Source organism: Ambystoma mexicanum, chromosome 8 (assembly GCF_040938575.1).
Source record: "Ambystoma mexicanum isolate Mex_15411 chromosome 8, UKY_AmexF1_1, whole genome shotgun sequence".
NCBI classification, from domain to species: Eukaryota; Metazoa; Chordata; class Amphibia; order Caudata; family Ambystomatidae; genus Ambystoma; species Ambystoma mexicanum.
In genome coordinates, this window is record NC_090929.1 from 305,703,197 (window position 1) to 305,724,262 (window position 21,066).

At 43.7% G+C, this 21,066-nt stretch overlaps 1 protein-coding gene across 1 annotated transcript in view; it reads right to left on the reverse strand.

The window, feature by feature from the left end:
• Nucleotides 1-16,491, reverse strand: part of LOC138471860 (ficolin-2-like) — a 450,860-nt gene extending 434,369 nt beyond the window's left edge. The window contains exon 1 of the mRNA XM_069609719.1: nt 16,336-16,491. Coding sequence (XP_069465820.1) covers nt 16,336-16,420 — 85 coding nt within the window. The 5' untranslated portion in view covers nt 16,421-16,491. The remainder of the gene's footprint in view (nt 1-16,335) is intronic.
• Between the last annotated feature and the right edge of the window lie 4,575 nt (nt 16,492-21,066).

Consider the following 21,066-nt stretch of genomic DNA (forward strand, 5'->3'; position numbering starts at 1 on the left):
AGGTGTTGAATTCTTTGAAAGTTGAGGGAGGAATCATAAAGCAGAATGCTGAAAAAACAACTAAGCAAGTTGTTCGACATTTCTGAAATTACATGTATTTAGACCTGCTTGTAAATGTTATGGCTTTTTTACAATTTCCACTGCAAAATGTGCTGTAAAATGTTATTTTGACCTGAAGATGGGTAAGGCTCCCTGGCTTCCCTCAAATTGATAATTTCTATCCTGACAATCAAAATCAATAATTGGCAGCCGTAGGAATGATTTTAATATATAAGAAGTTTTCACTTAGCGGCCATCCCGAATTCAATAAACTGTGCTATACAGTCCGACCCTACAATTCTGGGAAAATAGACAAGCTGTTTGATAAAAACTCCAATGTATTTAATACAAATTTGAAGGAGGTCTTCTTACGTTATGCAGAAGTCACAACATCACAACACATACATATTACCCAATTAAACTAAGCCTGCCTGTGACAATCTAGCGACATTAAAAAAATCATTCAAGCTTACAAAAGAATAATTAATAATATGTTTACCAATTAATTAATCCTATAACCCTAATGTTGCTAATCTGCAAAGTGTATTCAAACTCTCTTTACTTCAAAACATTTGGAAATTACACTTGAAGTTACATGAAAACTTATTCAAACAACTTTGCTTTCCCCAATATCACCAATAATTGCTGGAATCAGAGATCTCTTTCATGCACACATTTCCCATGCAAGTATGGTGCTATGGGTTGCTAGTACATGTATGCATCAGAATTCTTTCTGCAGGTTTTGCTAGGGAAGCAGTATTATCAATTCAGAATGCACAGAATATTAGTTCATCCACACAACATAGGAACATATGTGCCATTGGTCAAGATTCATTTTCTATGTAAAGTTAAGAGTGAGAGGTGAATGAGATTTAACTTAGCAGCATTTCCTATCTGAGTATAAATGACACTACTAAGCTTCCTCTCATTCCTAAATTCAGTTCAAGTATGCATGACCTTCACAGATCACAAATCATCAAGTAAATCTTCATTATTTCAGTGTTAACGATAACTGTGAAAATGTTTTGAGTAAAATTACTGAGATAATTATTTACAAAAGATTGCATGCAGAATGGATAGAGATGCCATCAGTATCACGCTACAGAGGGCAGAAATATATGTTGGGTTGGATTGAAATACCATATCACTTGATTTTACATGCAGTGACAATTCACTGTTAATTCTTCCATTTAAAATCAATGTATTTTGGTAACACCTTTCAGAAACTGCACCTCCACCCCTTTTTCTGGGACTTAATATGTCCTTTTTTGTGGCATTCTCATACGCACTTTGAAATGATCCTTCTAGTTTTTAGGATCAGCTTTGACTCTCTCATATTGGAACTCTCTCATTCTTATAGTCTCTCTTCTGATATGCTTCCTTGAAGTTAGAACTGCCTCAAGATCCCCTTCTCTGCCCGGAACAGGAATCATCCCCTCAGGAGCCTAATGGAATAATAGCTCTTCAGATGCTTTCTCTGATTAATGCATCCCCTATAGAACAGGTGTTTTCCTTCCGTGCAGCTTTTAATTCCAGCGTCAGAGAGCTATTCCCTGTGTGTTTCTGCTTTATGAAATGTGCAGTATTACCATCTTATGCCACATAATTACCTTGGTCAAATCTTTCTATTGGCTTGCCTCATAGTCAAACACTCCCATAGAATACCCCCCAACCCTCAATCTTCATTGGTTGATAATACTTTCTGTGCATGTGAAAAGAAAAAGGTGGGAGCCCAATTTGCTTCGAATACTTTTAAATGCAAAATCATATGTTCTTACATAACTAATTACAGCAACACGAAAGAGGACAGGTGGGGGGGGTTAGTAAGGTGAAGTGGGAATAGGAGAGTGAGGGTGTGATGTTCTGTTGGCAGCGTCAGTTCAGTTTTCACTGTTCGCTGAGCATGAGTACGGTTATCAGGTCGGTGAGAGTTCCCATGTGCTGTTGACACAGGTTATGTGTTGTCTGTCTGTTGCTGCAGTATGGTGAATTACATGCTGATTGCTGTGCGGAGAAGTGGTTGTGTGGCTTTCTGTGTGAGAAGTGTATGCAGAAAGTTGAGGTTTCATTATAGTTGGGGTTAGTTTCTTTTTTAGTTACTTACCTCTTAATCTTTGCGTTTTTTATTTTTTGCTCCATATCTATGGTTATCCTGTGAGTTTGATATTGTTGTTTGTCCATATAGTTTGCAGGAATGATGTTGGTGGCAATTTTCCTCTGTGTTAGTGGTTTGTGTACCCGGTTAAAGCCGCTTATTAGCAGGCAAAACCATTTTGCTGTCGCTCTTTTGCGCGATGGTGTAAAAGATTTTTCCTTGGTAATCTCGTCTATTGTGGTTATTCACTTGTGAAGAGGTTCTGTTTTTCTGTCAAGGTCAGCTTCATCCATTGCTGTTGCTGGTGATTTGTTGATTTCCAGTAGTTCAGTTAGATTGCTGTTTGTGATGGTCCTCCAGTTTCTTTTCATGATAGTTGGTAGATTGTCAGGTTGTTTGGTTGTTGGTGTAGCCAGCATGATCAAAAAGGGGATTATGAGGTGGTCGCTCCACAGGATCTGAATTGGTGGCACCGTGGTGGTCAGGTTTTTGTTGATGAAGATTGCTTCTAGTGTATCCCCCACCGCGTGAGTTGCTCCTTTGACTAGTTGATGTAGTTTCATCATCTTCAGTTGTTTGGCTAGTGATTTTTGTGTGATTGTGGCTTCTTTGTCAAACCAGATGGTGAAATCACAAAGGATTATCAGGAGCTCCTGTTCGATGGCTAGGTGGCGATGGCTCCCGAGAAGGCATCCACGAACGTACACCAGAATTAATATGATGTTTGTTTTGGGGTTTGTTGATAGGCGAAGGATTAGAGATTCACTGTTTTTGATTCTTAAGGGGTCTTCTATTTTAATTATCATGTGGTCCTTGCCTGCTATTGCCAGTCCTCCTCCTCTTTTGTTTTTCCTGTTTGCTTGTGCGTACTTGAAGTTGTCAGGGAGGCAGTTATGGAGTGTGATTTTGTAATTGGTGTCTAGCCATGTTTCAGTTATGAATAGGATGTCGATACCTCTGTCGCACAGTAGGTCCTAGATCTCGGTGGCATGTTTGGACATTGACCTAGTGTTCATTAGGTTGCAGTGGATCTTTTTGATATGCTTAGGTTTATTTATTGATCCCTGTTTTGACTTGCGGATGTTCAGTTGGAGTGCTTCTGTTTTGTTGTCGCAGATTGGTTGGGGTTCCGTGGAGGCTGCTTCATCATTGAGGCGGTTTGTTAGGTTGATAATTAGCTTATCATCTTTCGTGTTTTGATGTGGTTGCGGGTGGTGCTCTTGTGTTTTTGTATTGTGATATATGGAGTAAGGTCGTTGGTATCATACCTATCGCTTCTAGGGTCCTCTCTTCTTTTTTGCAGGGATTGCAGAAGGTTCTTAGCTTTTATGGACATGTAAGTGTCAAGGTTCTGCGGTTGTTCCGAGGTACAGTGTAAGGTATAGGGATTTTTCTCTTATGATGTTTGCTCTATTGGTTGTGTTGTTTTCTGGGGTGCATTATGTATTCGTGACGTCTTCTACTGGAGGCAGGTGAGGGTGTGAATCCGTTCGGATTGATCCTACTTCCAATTCTCTTTGGCAGCATCCAATTCTGCATCGGGGCATTTTATGTCCTTGGTAGTAGGATGGTTTGGGCATTGAGTTTACAGGGGCAGTAGCTCACCTGTTGGGCCTTGCATTTGGATGATGTTGGGTTTTATCCTCTTACATTGCGATAGCTGTATGCCCTCTGAGGGTAGCTATCCACTTAGTGGGTTAGGATCGGGTGTTCCTTTATCTATGGGTGGATTGTCTATGTGGGTACTACGTGTTGGCAGGGGTAGCACAGTTGGGTATGGGGGATTGCTGGTTCCTGGTTAACTTGGGTAGGAATCTGGTTATAGTTACTAGTTTTCGGTGATTGCTAGGTGTTCTGGGTAACAGGGGCCTAGGATTCAATAATGGAAGGCAATGAAAGAATACACTTAGATTTGAGATACCTAGGTAATCGGAGAAAGGCCTAGGTTTCACAAATGGCAGGCAGTGATCAAAAAAACACCTCGGTTTGAGATACCTAGGTAATGGTAGAAAGGCCTAGGTTTCACAGAATGGCATGCAGTGCTCAAAATACACCTAGATTTGAGATTCCAGGATAGGAATATCTTATACAAATTCACACTTCTAAATGTCATCATACATAATACAGCAAAAAGAACATGGCTCATGGAATATCACAATTCAAATTCAAAGTACCATAGTATCATATAACCTCTCTTATATCGGGAAATTCATACTAGTTAATTGATCTTACAAGCCATTTCCTGCCAAATTATATACAAATTATAATTTAAAACATGGTTCTCTCCAAAGTAGATATAAGACCACGTTTGGTCACTTTATAAAAAATCCATACGCAAGGTCCCTTCGTATCTCTTTTTGTACACTTCTGTCATTTTAGACCAACACAACAGCATGTGTCTAGATGTTTCCATTTCATTTTTACATAATTGGCACAGGCTATTTTCAAAAGGGATACCCGGTCAAGTGGCACAGCGAGTAGAGCGCTCGCTTTGACACCCGTGCAGAGCCTGTTAACGCAGGTTCGAATCCCGGCGGGGCCAAACTCAGCCTTTCATCCTTCCGAGGTCGATAAATGAGCACCACACACCGTGGGTAATAATAAGCAGCGCTCGGATACCTGAGGGTTTGTAGCGCTATATAAAAGCCTAATTATTATTATTATTATTATACTCTTTCAGGCCCCTATACTGTAAAAAGTCGATGGTTGTTCCAGTCTGAGAAGTAAAATTAATCTTTTGATCCTATTATCATTTTCCTAAATAATATATTTAAAAGGTATCTTTTCAGAAAAAGTTTGTTTGATATGATCTCCATACCTCCTTTTCTGATTGAACATTCTTAGAATGTTATCTCTGTCCCAGACTGATGCCTTTTGTTTAATCTCCCTGCTGGCCACCCCCAAATTAACAGGATAAGTAATTTTCATCATAAAAGAGATAAACATATTTTAACAAAAATATTAAAGCGTCCAGGACTGGACACTGTTTCAAAATCCTAATAAAGTAAGAGTACAAATATTTGTCATTTCCTTCTTCAATTAATATTTTCATAAACATAATTCCCATTGCTATTTTCTTGGAAGTCTGCATGGCCATATGTCCTAGTTTGCTACATATAGCTTTAATGGGGGTGGAACTGGTTAATACCATTGTGGCTCACCATACTTTCTCCTCCAACTTGGATAGCCAAAATGTTTTCTTGACAGGGCATATTTCCAGTCCATATATCGCACTGAGTAGTATGCTGGATTTATATACTTCTAGCAGGCCCTGTGTGGAATAAACCCCATTGTGTGCAATAAGATTTTTAATTGCCCCAAACGTAGAGCAAACTTTAGTCGTCACCCCAGAAGCAAGTGTACTGGAGGCTAATGAATTAGTAATACACATATATAGATATACGTAATTAGTACACGGCGACAGTCAAACAGAATGCAACACGCATACTGATTGGCTCTCACCTGGTCATTACCTGGCCAAGAATCCTTCAATTCTCGGCCGAGATTCCAGCTGCCTTGTCGTGGCAGCCCCACAGCCATTGAGGAGGCTCGAAGCGGCCCATCTCCGGTCTGAGCCTCCCACAGCTGAGAGGCTGCCTTCGCCCTCCTCTGAGGACTCGGGTAAGGCTTTTTTTTTTCTTTTTTTCCCTTTCCTCCCTCCACCCTCCTCCCTGCACTCCCCACCCCACTTACTTTCTTGCTCCTTCATGCCCGGCGGGGGACGATGGCAGCCTACAGCGGAGTGGGGCCATCCCCGGAGTGGGGCCATCCCCGCTCCGCGCCTCCATACAGCTGGAGGTTTCCATGGTCCCCCGCTGGGGACGCAGGTACATATTTTATATTTTATTTATTTTTTACTTTTTTTCTTCCCCTCCCGCCCCCCAACCCCACTTACCTTCTGTGCCTTTTTTTCAGGAGCGGACGTGCTGGGAACACTTATGTTCCCAGCACGTCCGCTGCCGATGGCCACCATGGAAAGGGAAAATGGACTCTGTTTTCCCTTTACCGGCGGCCATTTTCTTGGTTGTTTCTTTTTTTTTTTTTTTGTCCCAAAATGCTGCAGCATTTCGGAACAGAAAAAAATGCTTTTAGTACCCCAGTCACGCAGATATTGCGGGCCGAGGTACTAATAGCAATATGACCCTCGTGGCGAGGGCATTACCGACTCAGGTAATGCCCCGGGCCTATAACTATGGGCCCCGGGGCATTACCTGAGTCGGTAATGCCCCCACCCCTCAGGTCATATTGCTTAATTATTAACTAGTTCTATTATCTCATTTGATAGTTTCCATGTGTATTTATGAGGCTTAAACCTTATCCTTGAACATAATATGGGAGATTCCAGGGTATTTGATGAAGCAGCAGGAAGGTTGTCCCTAGTAAAACACGCTTATGTGTAATAGAAACCAAACTGGACTGCTAGTATAGGTTGAGTCAAACAATAACTTACCCCAAAAGTTCCATTTCCTTTGAAAATGTAATAATCAATAAATAATTCCTTGATCACCTGTCAGTTTTACCTGAACGTATCGTTACAAACATACAAACATACAAGACAGCATTAAATACATCAATACATTTAAAAACCACATTATGCTAAGAACAGATGTAAAGTTCAATGTGCAAAAGTGTCACCATGCCGAATACAACCAAATGTGTGACACACCTCAAATGTGCAAATATTACACCCAGTCTGTAGATCTCGTTAGAGATCTATTTTCCCTATAGTTGCCCAATATCAGAAATATATATAGGGCCCCATCATAGCCATGGCGGTATCTTGGCGATAAATCCGCCGGGATACTGGCAATGCAAATAGTGTTACCGTAACTCGGTCTGGTGCTATTAGCACCGGATCTCGTGTTGCCTTAAGGCTGTAAGTCACCAGTTTTTAAGAGTCCATATGCCTTATGGGGCCTGCTGTGTGCTATTAGCGCAGCGCAATTTGTGCCACGGTAATAGCACAGCAAATGGGCAAAAACCCACCAGATTTACCTCCAGCACAAAGCTGGAGGTAAAGCTGGGCGACTTCCCTCCCAACTCATAGTTGGACAGAGCAGTAATAAGGCAGTAAAAGCGCTACCTCCACAAGTTTACTGCTCCGCCCAACCCGTGATGCCCCCCATAGTTCAGTTAACCTATGGCAGAGTAAGATGTTTAAACAATGTTATTTGTTGCCATATAATATTGCTCATGAGTACGATGGGATACGAGTACACAGCACACAGAGGTGAGGTATGCTTGTGTAATAGGTTGCCGTAACAACAGAGACACCCACAGCTATGCTTTTATAGCATTTACGTGCTCCAGGGCAGACATAGCACTGTTGACACCATACTAAATGGAGTAAGTAGGTCATGTCTCATTTGAACATAGATGTATTGGTCATTGGAGCTCACTTAACTGGAGGAGCCTTGGCCTCTAAGGGTTTTTAGGCTTCAGCCAGCCCTGAGGTCTTTCTGAGGGCAGATTATTGGTTTCATGAACAGGTATTTCAGACATTTTAGTGCAAAAAGGTTGCGCATGTGGATTTCTTGATTATTTCTAAGCTTTGAATCTTGCAACAATAGGAAGCCTCTGTGCCATGCCATTGAATGTTGATTTCTCCTAGTACATGATGACAGAGAGTCAGGATTCTATTAATGGCACTGAGACACATGTCATCCAACCTCTCTTATCCCTGCCTATTTTCTGTTTATTTATCCTGTCTCAAACTAGCAACTACTTTGGCGGGCAACACCATCTCTGAAAGAAGGATTGGACTGCCCCAGTCCTTGGCCCTGACCAGATGGTTGTGTGGTTGTGTGGCATTGTGGATCCTTGTTTTTTCATGAGAAAAGAGGACAGGCTGAAGGTGGAAAAACCTTTATTGAAAAGAGACTGATGATATTGGTGGAAGGAAATAAGGTGAGGGTGGTATAGGAATTCTGGGAGCCAGAGCTGTATCTGAAGAAAAATGTTTTGGTTAAAACAAAGTGCACGTCTTAATGCTGTATAAAATAAAATAAAACCAGAACTACAATAATACTAGCCTCAATGCCATTAATGGGATCTTGACTCGCTGGGACGATGTACTAAGGACGATTCACATTCGCCAACTAATAAGGGTTTCAGCTAAACCAGATTATGGAGTCCTATAGGACACCAGTGGTGGTATTATTACAACTGGTAATACCGACACAACCATTACTGCAATTGTAAGGGAGGTAAAGCCCCTACTCACAAGCACGTAGATTTTTGGGGTGTGTGTCTGAAAGCCAATAATCAAGTGTTGCAGTAAAACAGGGAGCATTCACAAATACAACTAGTTTACTGAATGTAGCCCTAAGCTTCTTCATAGTCAAACCTCTCCCAAGACAAAGCACTGGTGTTATTTTGTATCCCTGTAGATTCGTGGTGAGGGTAGGAAACCATGGCTCATTTGTCTACTGAGGGCCATGATTGCTCCTGCCAGACGAAATAAAACCTTGGTGCAAGAACATGTTCTTTTAATCTTTGATCACTTGAAATTAGATTGGCTACATCCAAGTCATACAGTCTGAAACAATTTAGCATTGGAAACTGTGATCCCAGTGTTACTATGGGAATATCTAGTGGGTCTTTATGAGGGGCCAGGCACCTTCCTGAGCTGGTGGATGATGGTTCCAATGGTGCTACAGAAAGAAGGTTTTGGAATGTTTTAAAATCCCATTAGATCCACAGGGAAAGTTCCTTAGCTTACATACTCAACCTAAAAGAAATGCATATACTCCACAGTGATGGGTGACCAGTTATTTCTGTAAAATGGTGCATGTTACCATAAGCACACTTCATAATTGGTGCAATGCTGCCACCAAAAGGTCAGACATACACAGTGAAACGTATATTAGCCATTTAATGTAAAGCATGTTTGCAGTAAATGTCACATAGGTTTCAAACATCCACATACACGGCAGGAAGGTGGAGTACCATGCAAATGGTGATCGACACTTTATAAAAATCTCCTTTCCTACGGGAGTGGACTAGTAGATTTTGTGAGTCCTGGAGAGGATCCCTTGGTCACCTTCACTTAGTCCCTGTCACTGGGTATGGGAAAGTCACATGTAGTATCCCTCCCTATCTCACAGAAGGGGGTACTCGGATAACCTCAGCCCTTACTCCCCTCACAATGCCTCTCCAAACATACACCAGGAAACCAAACTATCTTATAAACACCATGGCCTCTTAACGACTAATTTCCAAATCAATGTCACTGTCCCTTTAAGGGGGACAGTTCCTGTGCCTAAAATTCTGTTTCTTTTAAAGTACAGAATCATTTCATATTTCTGTATGCCACTCACACAACAAGTGCACATGGACCTCAGAAGGACAACAGAGTTTTCGATGGCACTCCCATAGGGGATTCCATTAACAGTGCAATGCAGTGTTCGGCTCCCAGCAGCACAAAGTATAGAGAGTGCTATAAAAGGGGCCTGGTCCCCAATTTAGAAATGCTTCCCCTTAGCTTGCCTTTGTACCTAGGAAGCCCAAATAACTGTGCCATATAATTCTCACATGAGGAACAGCATGCTGGGCACAGGAAGTTCAAAGAAAGAAAGAAGAATCCAAGATGATGGACCAGCCCATGAGCAGGATGGGCCAATGCGGAAGCCCTAAAATGTACACACCTGAACTTTTTTGTGAGCCAATTGGGACCCTAAATTCATTTCCACCCATAGGTGGACACCCTCACAAGTAGGGAGGGATCACCAAGCTATTTATGCCCATACCCTCAGTCAATGAGTGTGGGTGTTTTGAGCAGAAGCCAGAGGGAAGACTTTGGAGGAAGTTGGAGGGAAAATGAAGACTTTGAAGGAGGTATGAGAGACAGGGAATAGCTTGGAGGAGGTGTGGGCATGGGTGTGGGAAATGGGGGAATAGGGGTGATAATCCCCCCCCCACACAATTTGATACAATATGATGCATCTCCACCATAGGAAACGAAAGGCGATTTCTGTATCCAATTGGGAAGCAGGGCTGTCTTTTTTAAACTTGCATTTCTTGCTGGACATTGAAACAGACAGTGCTTCCCTTCCTTTGAATTTCCCACTAAGGTCATTGTCCTAGTAGGGCAGTAGGGGATGCGTGGGTGCACTGCTGGATATCATTGCACCCCCACCAACATGCCTGTCCAGGCCTGAGGCTGGACGGCAAATCCAAGAAATCAAAGACAATCTGCAGAGCATCATTTCAAAGATAGAGAAAAGATTTTAGCGTTAAACCCACACAGTCACTAAGTCATGTTTTCCTTGTATGATTCAGAGTTAATCATATGCAAACATTTTGGCTGAAATTCTGTAATTTATTAAAAGCCAATATAAGCCTTTTAACCCCTTTGCCCCTCACATCAACTCATCTGTGACAGGCCCAGGCAGGGAAACCTTTGGCGCGCCAAATGCTTTCAAATTGACCTGCCCACCATTTACCTTCAAATGGCTTTATTTAGACTTAGCAAGGTGAGAATCGCTCTCCTGTTAAACACATATGGCCTCATGTTTGAATTTCCCAAAAAAAAGGCAACAGGGACCTGTTACATTTACATTTTCACGTACAGAGCTCCCCACTGCCTTATTTTCCTCATTTTCACAGCGAAGAGCAAAAGGGGAGGGGAAAAAGGCAGCGTAAATGCTTGTATTGAGTAAACGCTGGGGTGAACAGCACATACGCATGGCAGGTGGTGTTCACAATGGATTCCAATAGAGTGTGCCTGCTTTTTGATGGCATAGAAAACTGGTGGTCTACATAGGAATCCACAGCATTTGCGCCGGCATAAAAATCCATGCAGCGCATATGTTGAAGTATTTGTATGGTGGAGAGAGAGGGGGAATTGGAATCATAATTTATGAACTGCCCATCCTCTGCACAATACAAATGCATGAAAATTGGGCTTGATGTGAATGAAAGGCGTAAAAACCTTATGCAAGACTTTGACACCTTTCATTTACATCATGACCCATTGGAAAATTACCTAAATGCTGATTGTTGTTAATATGTGATGGGTTGGAGAGGAGACATGTGCTTTTGTATTATCAGGATTCAAAAACGTCACAGTTTATCAATGAGGTGAGTGCTCTATTAGCAGTCTGTGCTGAGGGCCTGGCAAGCAGTCTTTTCCAAACTGATGTTTCACAGTTTTCCATAGAGAGAAGATGTGACAACTGTAACTGGAAGACAGTGGTAATAAGAGGAGTGACTTTTTCTCCCCTTTGGGTTGGGAGGGTTAGGTTAAAGGGACAATCTTATTTCTGCAAATCACAACACAGCTACAGCCCAGGTACAGAATTAAAGAAAAGAAAAAAGACAGATACTAGAGCAAATGTTCTCATTCACCACCTGAACAAGAGGAGTTGTAGCGGGTGGAGCTGAGCTGCTGTTCCCCAACATGGACCTGCCTATAAAGTGAAGGAGCATTCCAGGTCCCATCCCTAGAGCTGCTTCTTGGTCCCATTCTCTACTGGACCTACTTGCCTTCCCCTGGAGGAGGCTTGCTGCCTGCTGATTTAGCCACTCACACCACAGCAGAAACTGCATGAGGGCCTTTATCCTTTTCAGTTGAAATGGGCCCGGAACTCTGGGGAGCCCGGAGTAGCTGCTCCATGTTGCAGTTATATGACAAAGTAACAAACTCCATTCGGGACATTAAATGTATGCTTTGCTGGAAAGTCTGCCAACGTTCATAGCAACTCATTGCCTTTTTATTCAGGCGTCCCTGACATTGGCATGCTGCTCAGCAATGAAAAGCTTTTCATGGACATTTAGTGTTTCAGCCCCCTGCTGTATCCCTTTCCCATGATAATGTGCAGCTATTACACCTTGCTGCCTTCTTTTCACTTTATTTAAGCAATAAGCCCTGAGGCGCAGGGGCGTTACTGAGTCAGAGTCAGGTAATGCCTTGGGGCCCATAGTTACATGTCCGAGCGAAGGGAGGGCCTTAACAAAGACCCCAGGGCATTACCTGACTCGGTAATGCCCCCGCAGCGAGGGGCTTATTGCTATTAGTACTCCGGTCCGCAAGACGACGGTACTAATAGCATTCTTTTTCTGTTCCGAAACGCTGCAGCCTTCTGATTGACCCTCGCTCGGTACTAATGTAATTTAAACACTCCACTTGCGCATCTGACTGTTTTTCTAAGCTGATAAGCAAGGGGGCTCCCAAACATCATGCTGAAAGTCCCCACCAGACCTGACTCATCTTTCTCCGGACCTCGCCCAGAGCCACCTGCGAGACTGGACCAAATCATACAGAACCGGGCTTTGCTGCTGTGATTATCAACAAATGTAAATACATTCAGTAAATGTGTATGCTTATACAATTTTGCTGAACATTTATTACATTGAAATATTGTAGCTGCTAAAATAGCTCAGGGAGTTGATGCACAAGCTGAATCAGAGCCAACTCAGACTTTCATCCTACTGATTACAAGAGTGCTAAGAAACTGCTTCATTTTGTCATGAAGCGCTAAGAACAATGTAATTTTTTGAATGTGCATACATTTTAGCTGACAAGTGGTAAAACAGACCTTCTTTGAAAAGCGCGAGAAAGGCCTTTCTTTTTCATTATTCTAGGTACATTTAAAGTAAATGTATTCTTAGATGTGTTCACCATTAAGGACCTCCTTTTATCAAAAAGCATGATGCAGGCACAACATTCGCCCAAGTGCGCTTTGACTATCAACATGCCAGAACTGCAGAGGGAGCTCATAGATCTACACATCCACAACCACCAACACCAGCTAACACAAGCCCTTAGTTATGTACACACACGAACAACCCCAGCACTGTGTATACACCAACCTACTGCACTACACTCCCACATCCTCAACACTCTGAATACACCCTGCTCCACAGCACATCAGCACTGCCTAGCACTGCGCATACCTACCTTCCCACTGTAGTGCACACCCACTCACCCAGCACAGCCCATACACACAAACTCACTGTACTACCATACTGCTCTGCACTCACACTATCCCTGCACCTAAACATGCACGCATCCACAACACTGCTCTACACTTGCACCACCCCCACATTGCATGAAGATACACAGCCCAAGCCCTGCTCTTCACACACTTCCTCCCGCCCTGTACTCACCATCCACAAACTACATGCAGGCTCACAGCCCCAAAACTGCACTGTGCATATGCTCACACACGCCTCCCAGTATAGTACTGTTCACACAAAGCACCCTCATTACCACACACATTGTCCCCAGCATTGGTCTGTACTCTACACAGACACACTAACTCCAGATATGCACACATATACTGCCCGAGCACTGCACACACACCCTGCCATAACACTATACACAGTCTGCTCCAGCACTACACACAGCACACTTCAACATGGCATCAGCACTAATCGGAATGCACACACACCAGCCCAGCACTGCATTTGTGCACACACACACTACCCCAGTACTGCACAGACACCATACACAGTACTGCAAACTCACATCCCTGAGGTGCTGTGCACACAACCTTCATAACTGCACTGCACTTACACACACACACACCATTTCAGTTCTTCACTGACACATATTAACCCATGGTGCACAAGGCACCACAAACATCCCACTCCACCACAAACCAGCACATGCAGTCCAGTGCAGAATATGTCTGTGTAGTTCTAAATGGGCATACTGAAGTCTGTCAGGGTCCCACTGTGTGGGTTCCTTCCAAATATGCCACCTTGATGATATAGGACACCAGCAGTGTGGCTTTCTTCAACAATGTACTGTCAGTGATATAATGCTCCGAAGAAGTTGCTGTACATGTGTTGCCAGAAGCACATTTTAAAAACACGTTCAGATTTTTTTAGTGGTTGTACCTAAAATAGGTTTTGGAGACAACCATAAGCTTTCCCTTCATGCCCCCAATGTTAGAGGAGGCTACCAGTGCAGAAACATATCTCTGAACTTTATTTCCTCATTTGGAAGAACCTCATTAAAAATGTATTTTAAAACCTATTTTCGCAGAAAGCACAAACAATTATGTTGACCCTCTATAAAATATTCTTCATGTCCAACACATCGTTTGAACAATATAACATTCAGTTTGTTAAAGAGATTATGAGAGCTTAGTTTCTTTAAAATTCCCGTTGTTCGATTTCAAATGTTTCAAAGTTTATTTTAACAGATTACGAAAATGGGTTTATAATCAGAAGTAAATATTGCACCGGTGTTGAGAAATCTGCAACTTATTTGCAGTTTTACTGTGTTTTTAAAACTGCCCTTATTTGGTGTTCATTCCTAAAATACATTTTCTGTCTTTACTGAGAAATGCATTATCTATTAGGAAATACTTAATGAATTCTCTAGGTATCTAAGTTAATTACTTTGAACTACATTCTGATGATTTGTATCTTCTGTGTATAGGGTTCTGAAAATGTTATTGTTATTTTATGATGTTGTTTTTATGGAAATAATTTTGTGTTTCCGAAATAAACTTGTATGCTGATGAAAATAAATCTAACACATATATATTTATACGGTTTTAACCCTTTCGCACTCCAGAAGTATGAATTGGGCTTTGTCTGTACCAAAGTGCCCAAGCTGCCCTCTTTGCCCCCAGATGATGTGTGTCTCCTACACCCCTGGGTGTGGGCGAGAAGAGAGGCTTTGAAGGAGGATGGAGAGAGAGGAGAGTTTGGGGGAGGTGGGAGAGAGGTGTTTGTTGGAGGTGGCACAGACGATTTTGGAGGAAGTGGGAGACTAGAGCATCAGGAGTTGAAAGGAAGATACCTCCATAAAGTGTAGGAATACCATTAGGAAGTGGAAGGAGGGATGTACCAGCAGGTGACTGGATGTGGTTACCAGGAGGATGAGGTAGACCATCAAGGAGAGCTGATTAAAGAACATCAGCGAGAGAAGAGAGAGAGTGTAGCCATTCAGGCTAGGACAGTTGGAGAAGGTAAGTTTGGTCCAAGGGAAGAGTTACAGATTAAACCCAGATATGAAGCGGCCAAGCCAATGGAAGGTGTAGGTATGAGCCTGTGGCAATGAGGATGATAAGTACCAGCACAGATGTAGGGAGATGGGGGAGTGGGTAGGAGTGAGGATCCTAGACCTGGAGGTTTCGGGAAGCCCTCTTAAACGCCACCCTATGAAATATCAAATCAGGTAAAACCCTACTGCATCAACACCCAAAGGGAAAACAAGGGAAGGAACCTCCTGGGGAGATCAGTGTGGATGTGCTAACCCAGCGGTTAAGAGAATATCTGTAAGAAAACAAAAAAGGAGAAGAAACCGTGATACAGGTATAGAAGAAGGATGAGGGGAACCCCTTCCATCCGAGACTGAGACTCAAGTGGGTGAGGATACCACAAGAAGGGTCTGGGAAAGTCTTAATTCTGACCATAGATTATGAGGCATCCCACTTGGTGCAATATGGGAACTGAGGGTGCTTAAAACCTGTATTCCCAGACTTTGTTTAAGGGTCACACTATTTCTATTTTGCCCAACCTGTTTATTTTCCTTAAATAAAGATATGTAGTTTAAGTGGTATTTCTGTCTTGGTCTAGATGTCTTGTCCCTGTCACTCTTGTGGCAAATCTCACTAAGGTCTAGGAGAGCAAAGCACCCTAATCACCATGAATGGCCTTAGTGCATTGCTCCACTCAACATTTAGTTGACAAGGTGTATACTTGATCCAACTTTGCATGAAGATCAGCCAAGCAGGCATCATAGAGAAAAGGAGCATGGAGTAGAGGTGTGGACAGTTGTGGTGCTTCTTTAGTTTTTGCAAAATGTGTTGTAAAACTTTTCAAACTACACAAAGTGATGAAGTCACGAAGAGTGCAAAAAAGGGCATTCGTGTCTGTGTACATATGTATGCATGTGTGCTTTTGTATATGATTTTTCAATATGGTGTACAGTATGGTAACACTCATATTGTACGTACTACTATTCCTAAATACCCTGCAAATTTGTCTTGGGAGGATAGCTCAGGGGCAACGTGCTTAGAAACCTCTGGGTATTAAGCGCCTTATAAATATCCTATCATATCATATTTCGCCAGATAAGTGAACTGGGACAAATCGAGCTTAAGTGATGTTCCCAGGATCATGTATTTTAAACAAGGGTGAAAGTCAAGATTAAAAACCCCTTTTCTCTTTTCTGAAATCGACTAATGAGCTACTGAAATATGTCAACAATAACAGTTATTAATTAGTTGCCTAACACTCACCATGACAGGTATCTGTAGTCTTTGTGAAATTGCACAGTTTCACCCAGAGGAGGCAGAAGGCAATTTGGTAAGAGAGAGTCCACATTGCTGCTGTTGTCTATGAAGGAGTGGGCCCAAAAGTTCTCCTGTGTCTCACCTAGCCATAATAAGCATCAGTGCTTCTGGACCTTATAAGAAATATGTCCGTTACTCCACCTCTTCTGGGTGCTGTGCCCAGATCCACGGCTCTAAGCCACCATTGATCGCACCGCAGTCTGATCCAGCAGGCGTGGTAATCATTTGTAAATGGGGAGTCATGTTCCCGCCCATAAAGCTGGCCTTTCAGGACACTGTCAAAAACTGGACGCTGCGAATGTTCCATGTTGTTCATTTGTACACAGTTCCCACGCCCATAGAGGTGTACTTGCAGAGAGCCTTCCAAAGCAAAGTGCCACGACTGGAAGGTTTTCTAATGAATACAAAATCCAGAGGAGAAGATGTTCTAAGTAACTGCGAGGTAGCCCAGCGAAGCAAAGATCATGCATTGTGGCATGCAAAGTGTGAAATGTACCCCAAAAAACAAAACAAAAAAAAGGCAAAAAACAATGGGGGTCCTGGGAGTCCCTCTCACGAGAGACTTACCCAGATTCCTTAGCTCACTATCTTTCACAGAGGATAAATATCCACATCATATCAGTCTTTGTCCTGCCCTGGGGCAGTTGAAGCATCGAAATGCTAGGCAATTCTCCTCTGAACAAGAGTACCAACAGCAACCCCAGACACGTGTTTCAGCCTTGTTGGACCTCATCAGTGAGGTGGAGCTGTGTCTAAGAATAGTGAGCAAGGGGCCCACATCTGGATTCCCCCAGTAACGAAGGGTGAGAGTCAAAGTTACTTAAATTATGCAAGAAACAAGGGAGTTCCTGGGGGTCCCTCTGCCAGACATTAGTCCCTGTTAGGAGAGCCTAAATCCAGATTCTTTAGCTCACTATCTTTCACAGAGGAGAAATATCCAAAACATATCAGTCTTTGTCCTGTCCTGGGGCAGTGGAGCACCGAACTGCTAGGCAATATCATGGTCTATGGTTGGTTGCTGGTGTACATTGCATGATTCAACATCACGATTACACCCCCAGCAGAAAGTAATTACTGCACAAATGGCAGCACTTAGATGTTTAGCTCGCCTCATTTTGTGTCCTATTATTTGTAGATGTGGTTTCCATTATCCATTCAGGAATACACGTGCTGGAAGTCAAAGTGATATCTGACCAAATGCAAGGAGTTAATCTAACATCATGATCGAGGTATTGCTCAAAGAATGAGGTCGATTACAGGGGAATACTGAGAATGAAACATACACATGACAAGGGCAAAGCACCTTCCACCTGCCCTCCGCCCAGATGAAAAGAATAACTGCTGAAGAAATAAAGTGCTATGGATGTGCAGCAGAAAGCAGAGGAAGCGAGAGAAGTGCCTGCCTGGCATGGCACACCCTTAGTCACTGGCAAACTTTATTTTCCAAATCCGAGAAAGTTTGAGCGTTGGATAGCAAGTGGGGCTAACTTCGAATATCCATGAATTGATAAAAGGGTCAAACAGTAACCAGTAAGATAGCTCAGTGTGTTAACAGACCTGCCGCAGACCTCTGCATGCATCACATAGATGAAGGGTTTGAAATCTGCAGGGAGTCAACCTTCTGCCACTTGTAAAACTGATAATAATAATGTTGTGATTTTATATAGCAATGTATGCAGGATTCTTCTGCTAGTGTCCGTGGGTGCTTTGGCAGACAAAGGGCCTCATTACGACCCTGGCGGTACGGAGTGAACGGCGCCGTAAAAGGTGCCAGCGCCGTTCACTCCGTACCGCCGCATTACGGGTTCCCCTAGCGGGGCACGGTAAGCACGCCTGGGAAAACCAGGCGTGCTTACCGGGTCCCGCGAGGGGAAGAGGGAGCAAACCATCTCGTAATGGCCCGTTGTTTGCTCCCTCTCCCATTCCCATTCAGCCCTATGGACCCCGACCCCGATGCCAATAGCGGCATGGTTACCGCCGAACTCGTAATGAGGGCCAAAATGTTTGGTACCTGAAAGATTCATGGATTTAGAGAAATATGAAGTCCAGTAGGTTCCGGTGCTTGCCAGTGCGGAAGCTGGTTTATCTTTCTGCACCATCTGAGGATGAATGCGATGCAGTTATGCTTTGAAGTTTATAAATTCGAAATCCTGTAGTCGTTTTAGCAATTTGCACCTTATTGGGTTACATTTAATCTTAAATATAAAGGTCCTCATTTAGAATTTGGCGGTGCAGCAAAACTGTGGTGTCTTTGGAATTAGCACGACTCATTTACTGCACTGCTAAATTCATCCTTTCAAATTTGAAACTCTCCAAAACCACCTGGTTTTGCGTGAAGGACCTTTTTTCCCACAAAAACATTCCACATCCGATATTATCAAATCTAGTAAATTATGCATGCAGTAATGGCAATCTCCAATAGAGTCCAACGGGACTTAAAAATGGGGAATAGCTGAAGGGTCCTCATGACTCTGGGGTCATTACGAGTTGGGCAGTATTCTGCCATTAAATCTGCTGGAACACTGCACAACGGAATTACCATTAACGCCACTTGGTCTAACGGAATTACCACCGGATTACAAGTGCCGGTGGCCGAGTATATCCCCATTTTCCAATGGTCTCTATGGGGCATTATAGAATAGTAATTCCACCGGAAATGGCCGTAAAGTTGCAATTTACCTCCGGCTCATAGCTGGAGTTGAATGGAGGGTGCAGTAATGCGGCAGCATAAGTTAATACCGCCGCATTTAACCCGCAAAGCCCACATCATAATGACCCCGTCTAAATCATGTGGAGCCATCCTGTTTCCCCATGCTTGTCATGCGCAGTGCCAGTAAATGGGTTTTATGGTTTTTAATGAGGGAAGACCGTGAAACTCTGATTGAGGCTCTTAGTTTAAAAGACTGTTCCCATACTATTTCAGACCCCACTTAAGCACGCTGCACTTTCATGTCGTTGTACCTCTGCAGTTTACATTGACTTTCGCTCTTTTTTTAAAAAAATTTCTGTTTATTAATTTTCACAAGTCCAGTAAAACAAAACAGAATCAACAACCTAGAACCTGCCAACCCCCTCCCCCTTTACCCGGAAGTAGCACCTTGATAAGAGCAACCCAAACTCAAATTAGCCAGACCGGCCTAACAGCTGTAGATGTCTAACAGTTTTAGTCTTTGGGGCACCATTGCACCCTGAGATCTCCTTTCAGGTAGTCCAAAGTCTCGCCCCAATCTGCTGCAAAGTTCTCCAACCTCCCCTCAACTGCATAAGAGGCCCACTCTAAGGAAACAATGTCCCACATCTTCCTGAGCCATTCGCTCTCAGTGGGGATCCTCGGGCTCTTCCAGCACTGCGCAATCAATCCCATCGCTGCCAAGACAGAAACAATGTGTGCCTTGGGGGATCTCGCCCCCCCCCCCTCCACCACACCCATTCCCAACAGTGTCTTACTGGGGCTCCAAGGCTCCCCCGACTCTTGAGTCTGCGCCAGGGCTTCTGCAATTGCACACCAAAAAGGTCTGATAAGTGGACAGTCCCACCAAATATGCACCGCTGAGCCCATCTCCCCACAGCCCCTCCAGCAATCACTTGAGTTAGTGGGGAACATCGCGTGAAGTTTGGCTGGAGTATAGTGCCAATCAAAAATGTACTTATACCAGGCTTCCTGCAATCGGGGAGATCTAATCACTTTAGGGACCAACCTCCATAACCTCTCCCAATCTCTTCTCTCCATCCCCACTCCCCTCTGCTGCTCCCAAACCTCCATATACGGCCACCTGACCGCCGGGCCCTCGCCCTCCAGAAGTTTATACAGATCTGATATCAAACCCCTGGTACCTTCATGTGTCGATAGGAAACGTTCAAAATGTGTGAGCTCCCTCGTGGCCCCTCTCCTCATCTCAGTCGACATTACCCAGTGTCGTAGCTGAAAGTACCTGTGCCTCTCCCCCTCCCCTACTCCAAATGCCTGCTTGCATTCTCCGAATGTTTTAATCTTGCCATTGCTAAACATGTCCATCAGTGTCTTACAGCCGCCCACATCCCACGCACGGAAAGCCCCCCTCTCCAATCCCGGCGTGAAGTCTCCATTATCAAAAACTGGGGTGAAGGGGAACGGAAAGGACGAGACCCCCCGACTCTCCACCACCCTGTCCCAAGCAGCCACTACCCCCTTTGCTATGTCGCTCCTATATATGTGCGACGGCCGCAATCTCCGCGGAAGCCATAGAACTTCACCCAGGTGGTGCCGTGCAATTGCCCTATCCATTTGTACCCAGTGCTTCACATAGGTGTCTCCGAACCATTCCCTAATTACCCAGAGAAGTGCAGCGTCGTGATAGCGCCTGAAATCTGGCAGTCCCAGACCCCCTCGATCCCTGGACGCCATAAGGAGGCGCCAGGACAGGCGTGGCTTCTTCCCCTCCCATATGAAGTACCTAACCAACCGGTCGAGTTCCTTGAAAAAGCGCTGCGGGATCACCAAGGGGATTGCTTGAAAGAAGTATAAAATGCGAGGCAAAATCACCATCTTAACTGCTTCCCTCCTTCCCAACCAGGAGATCCTAAGGGCACCCCAACGCCTTAAATCTCTCTTGATGTCCTTAAGCAAAGGGGTGTAGTTCGTGCTGTACCACCCGCCTAGTGAGGGGGTAATCCACACACCCAAATACCGGATCCCAC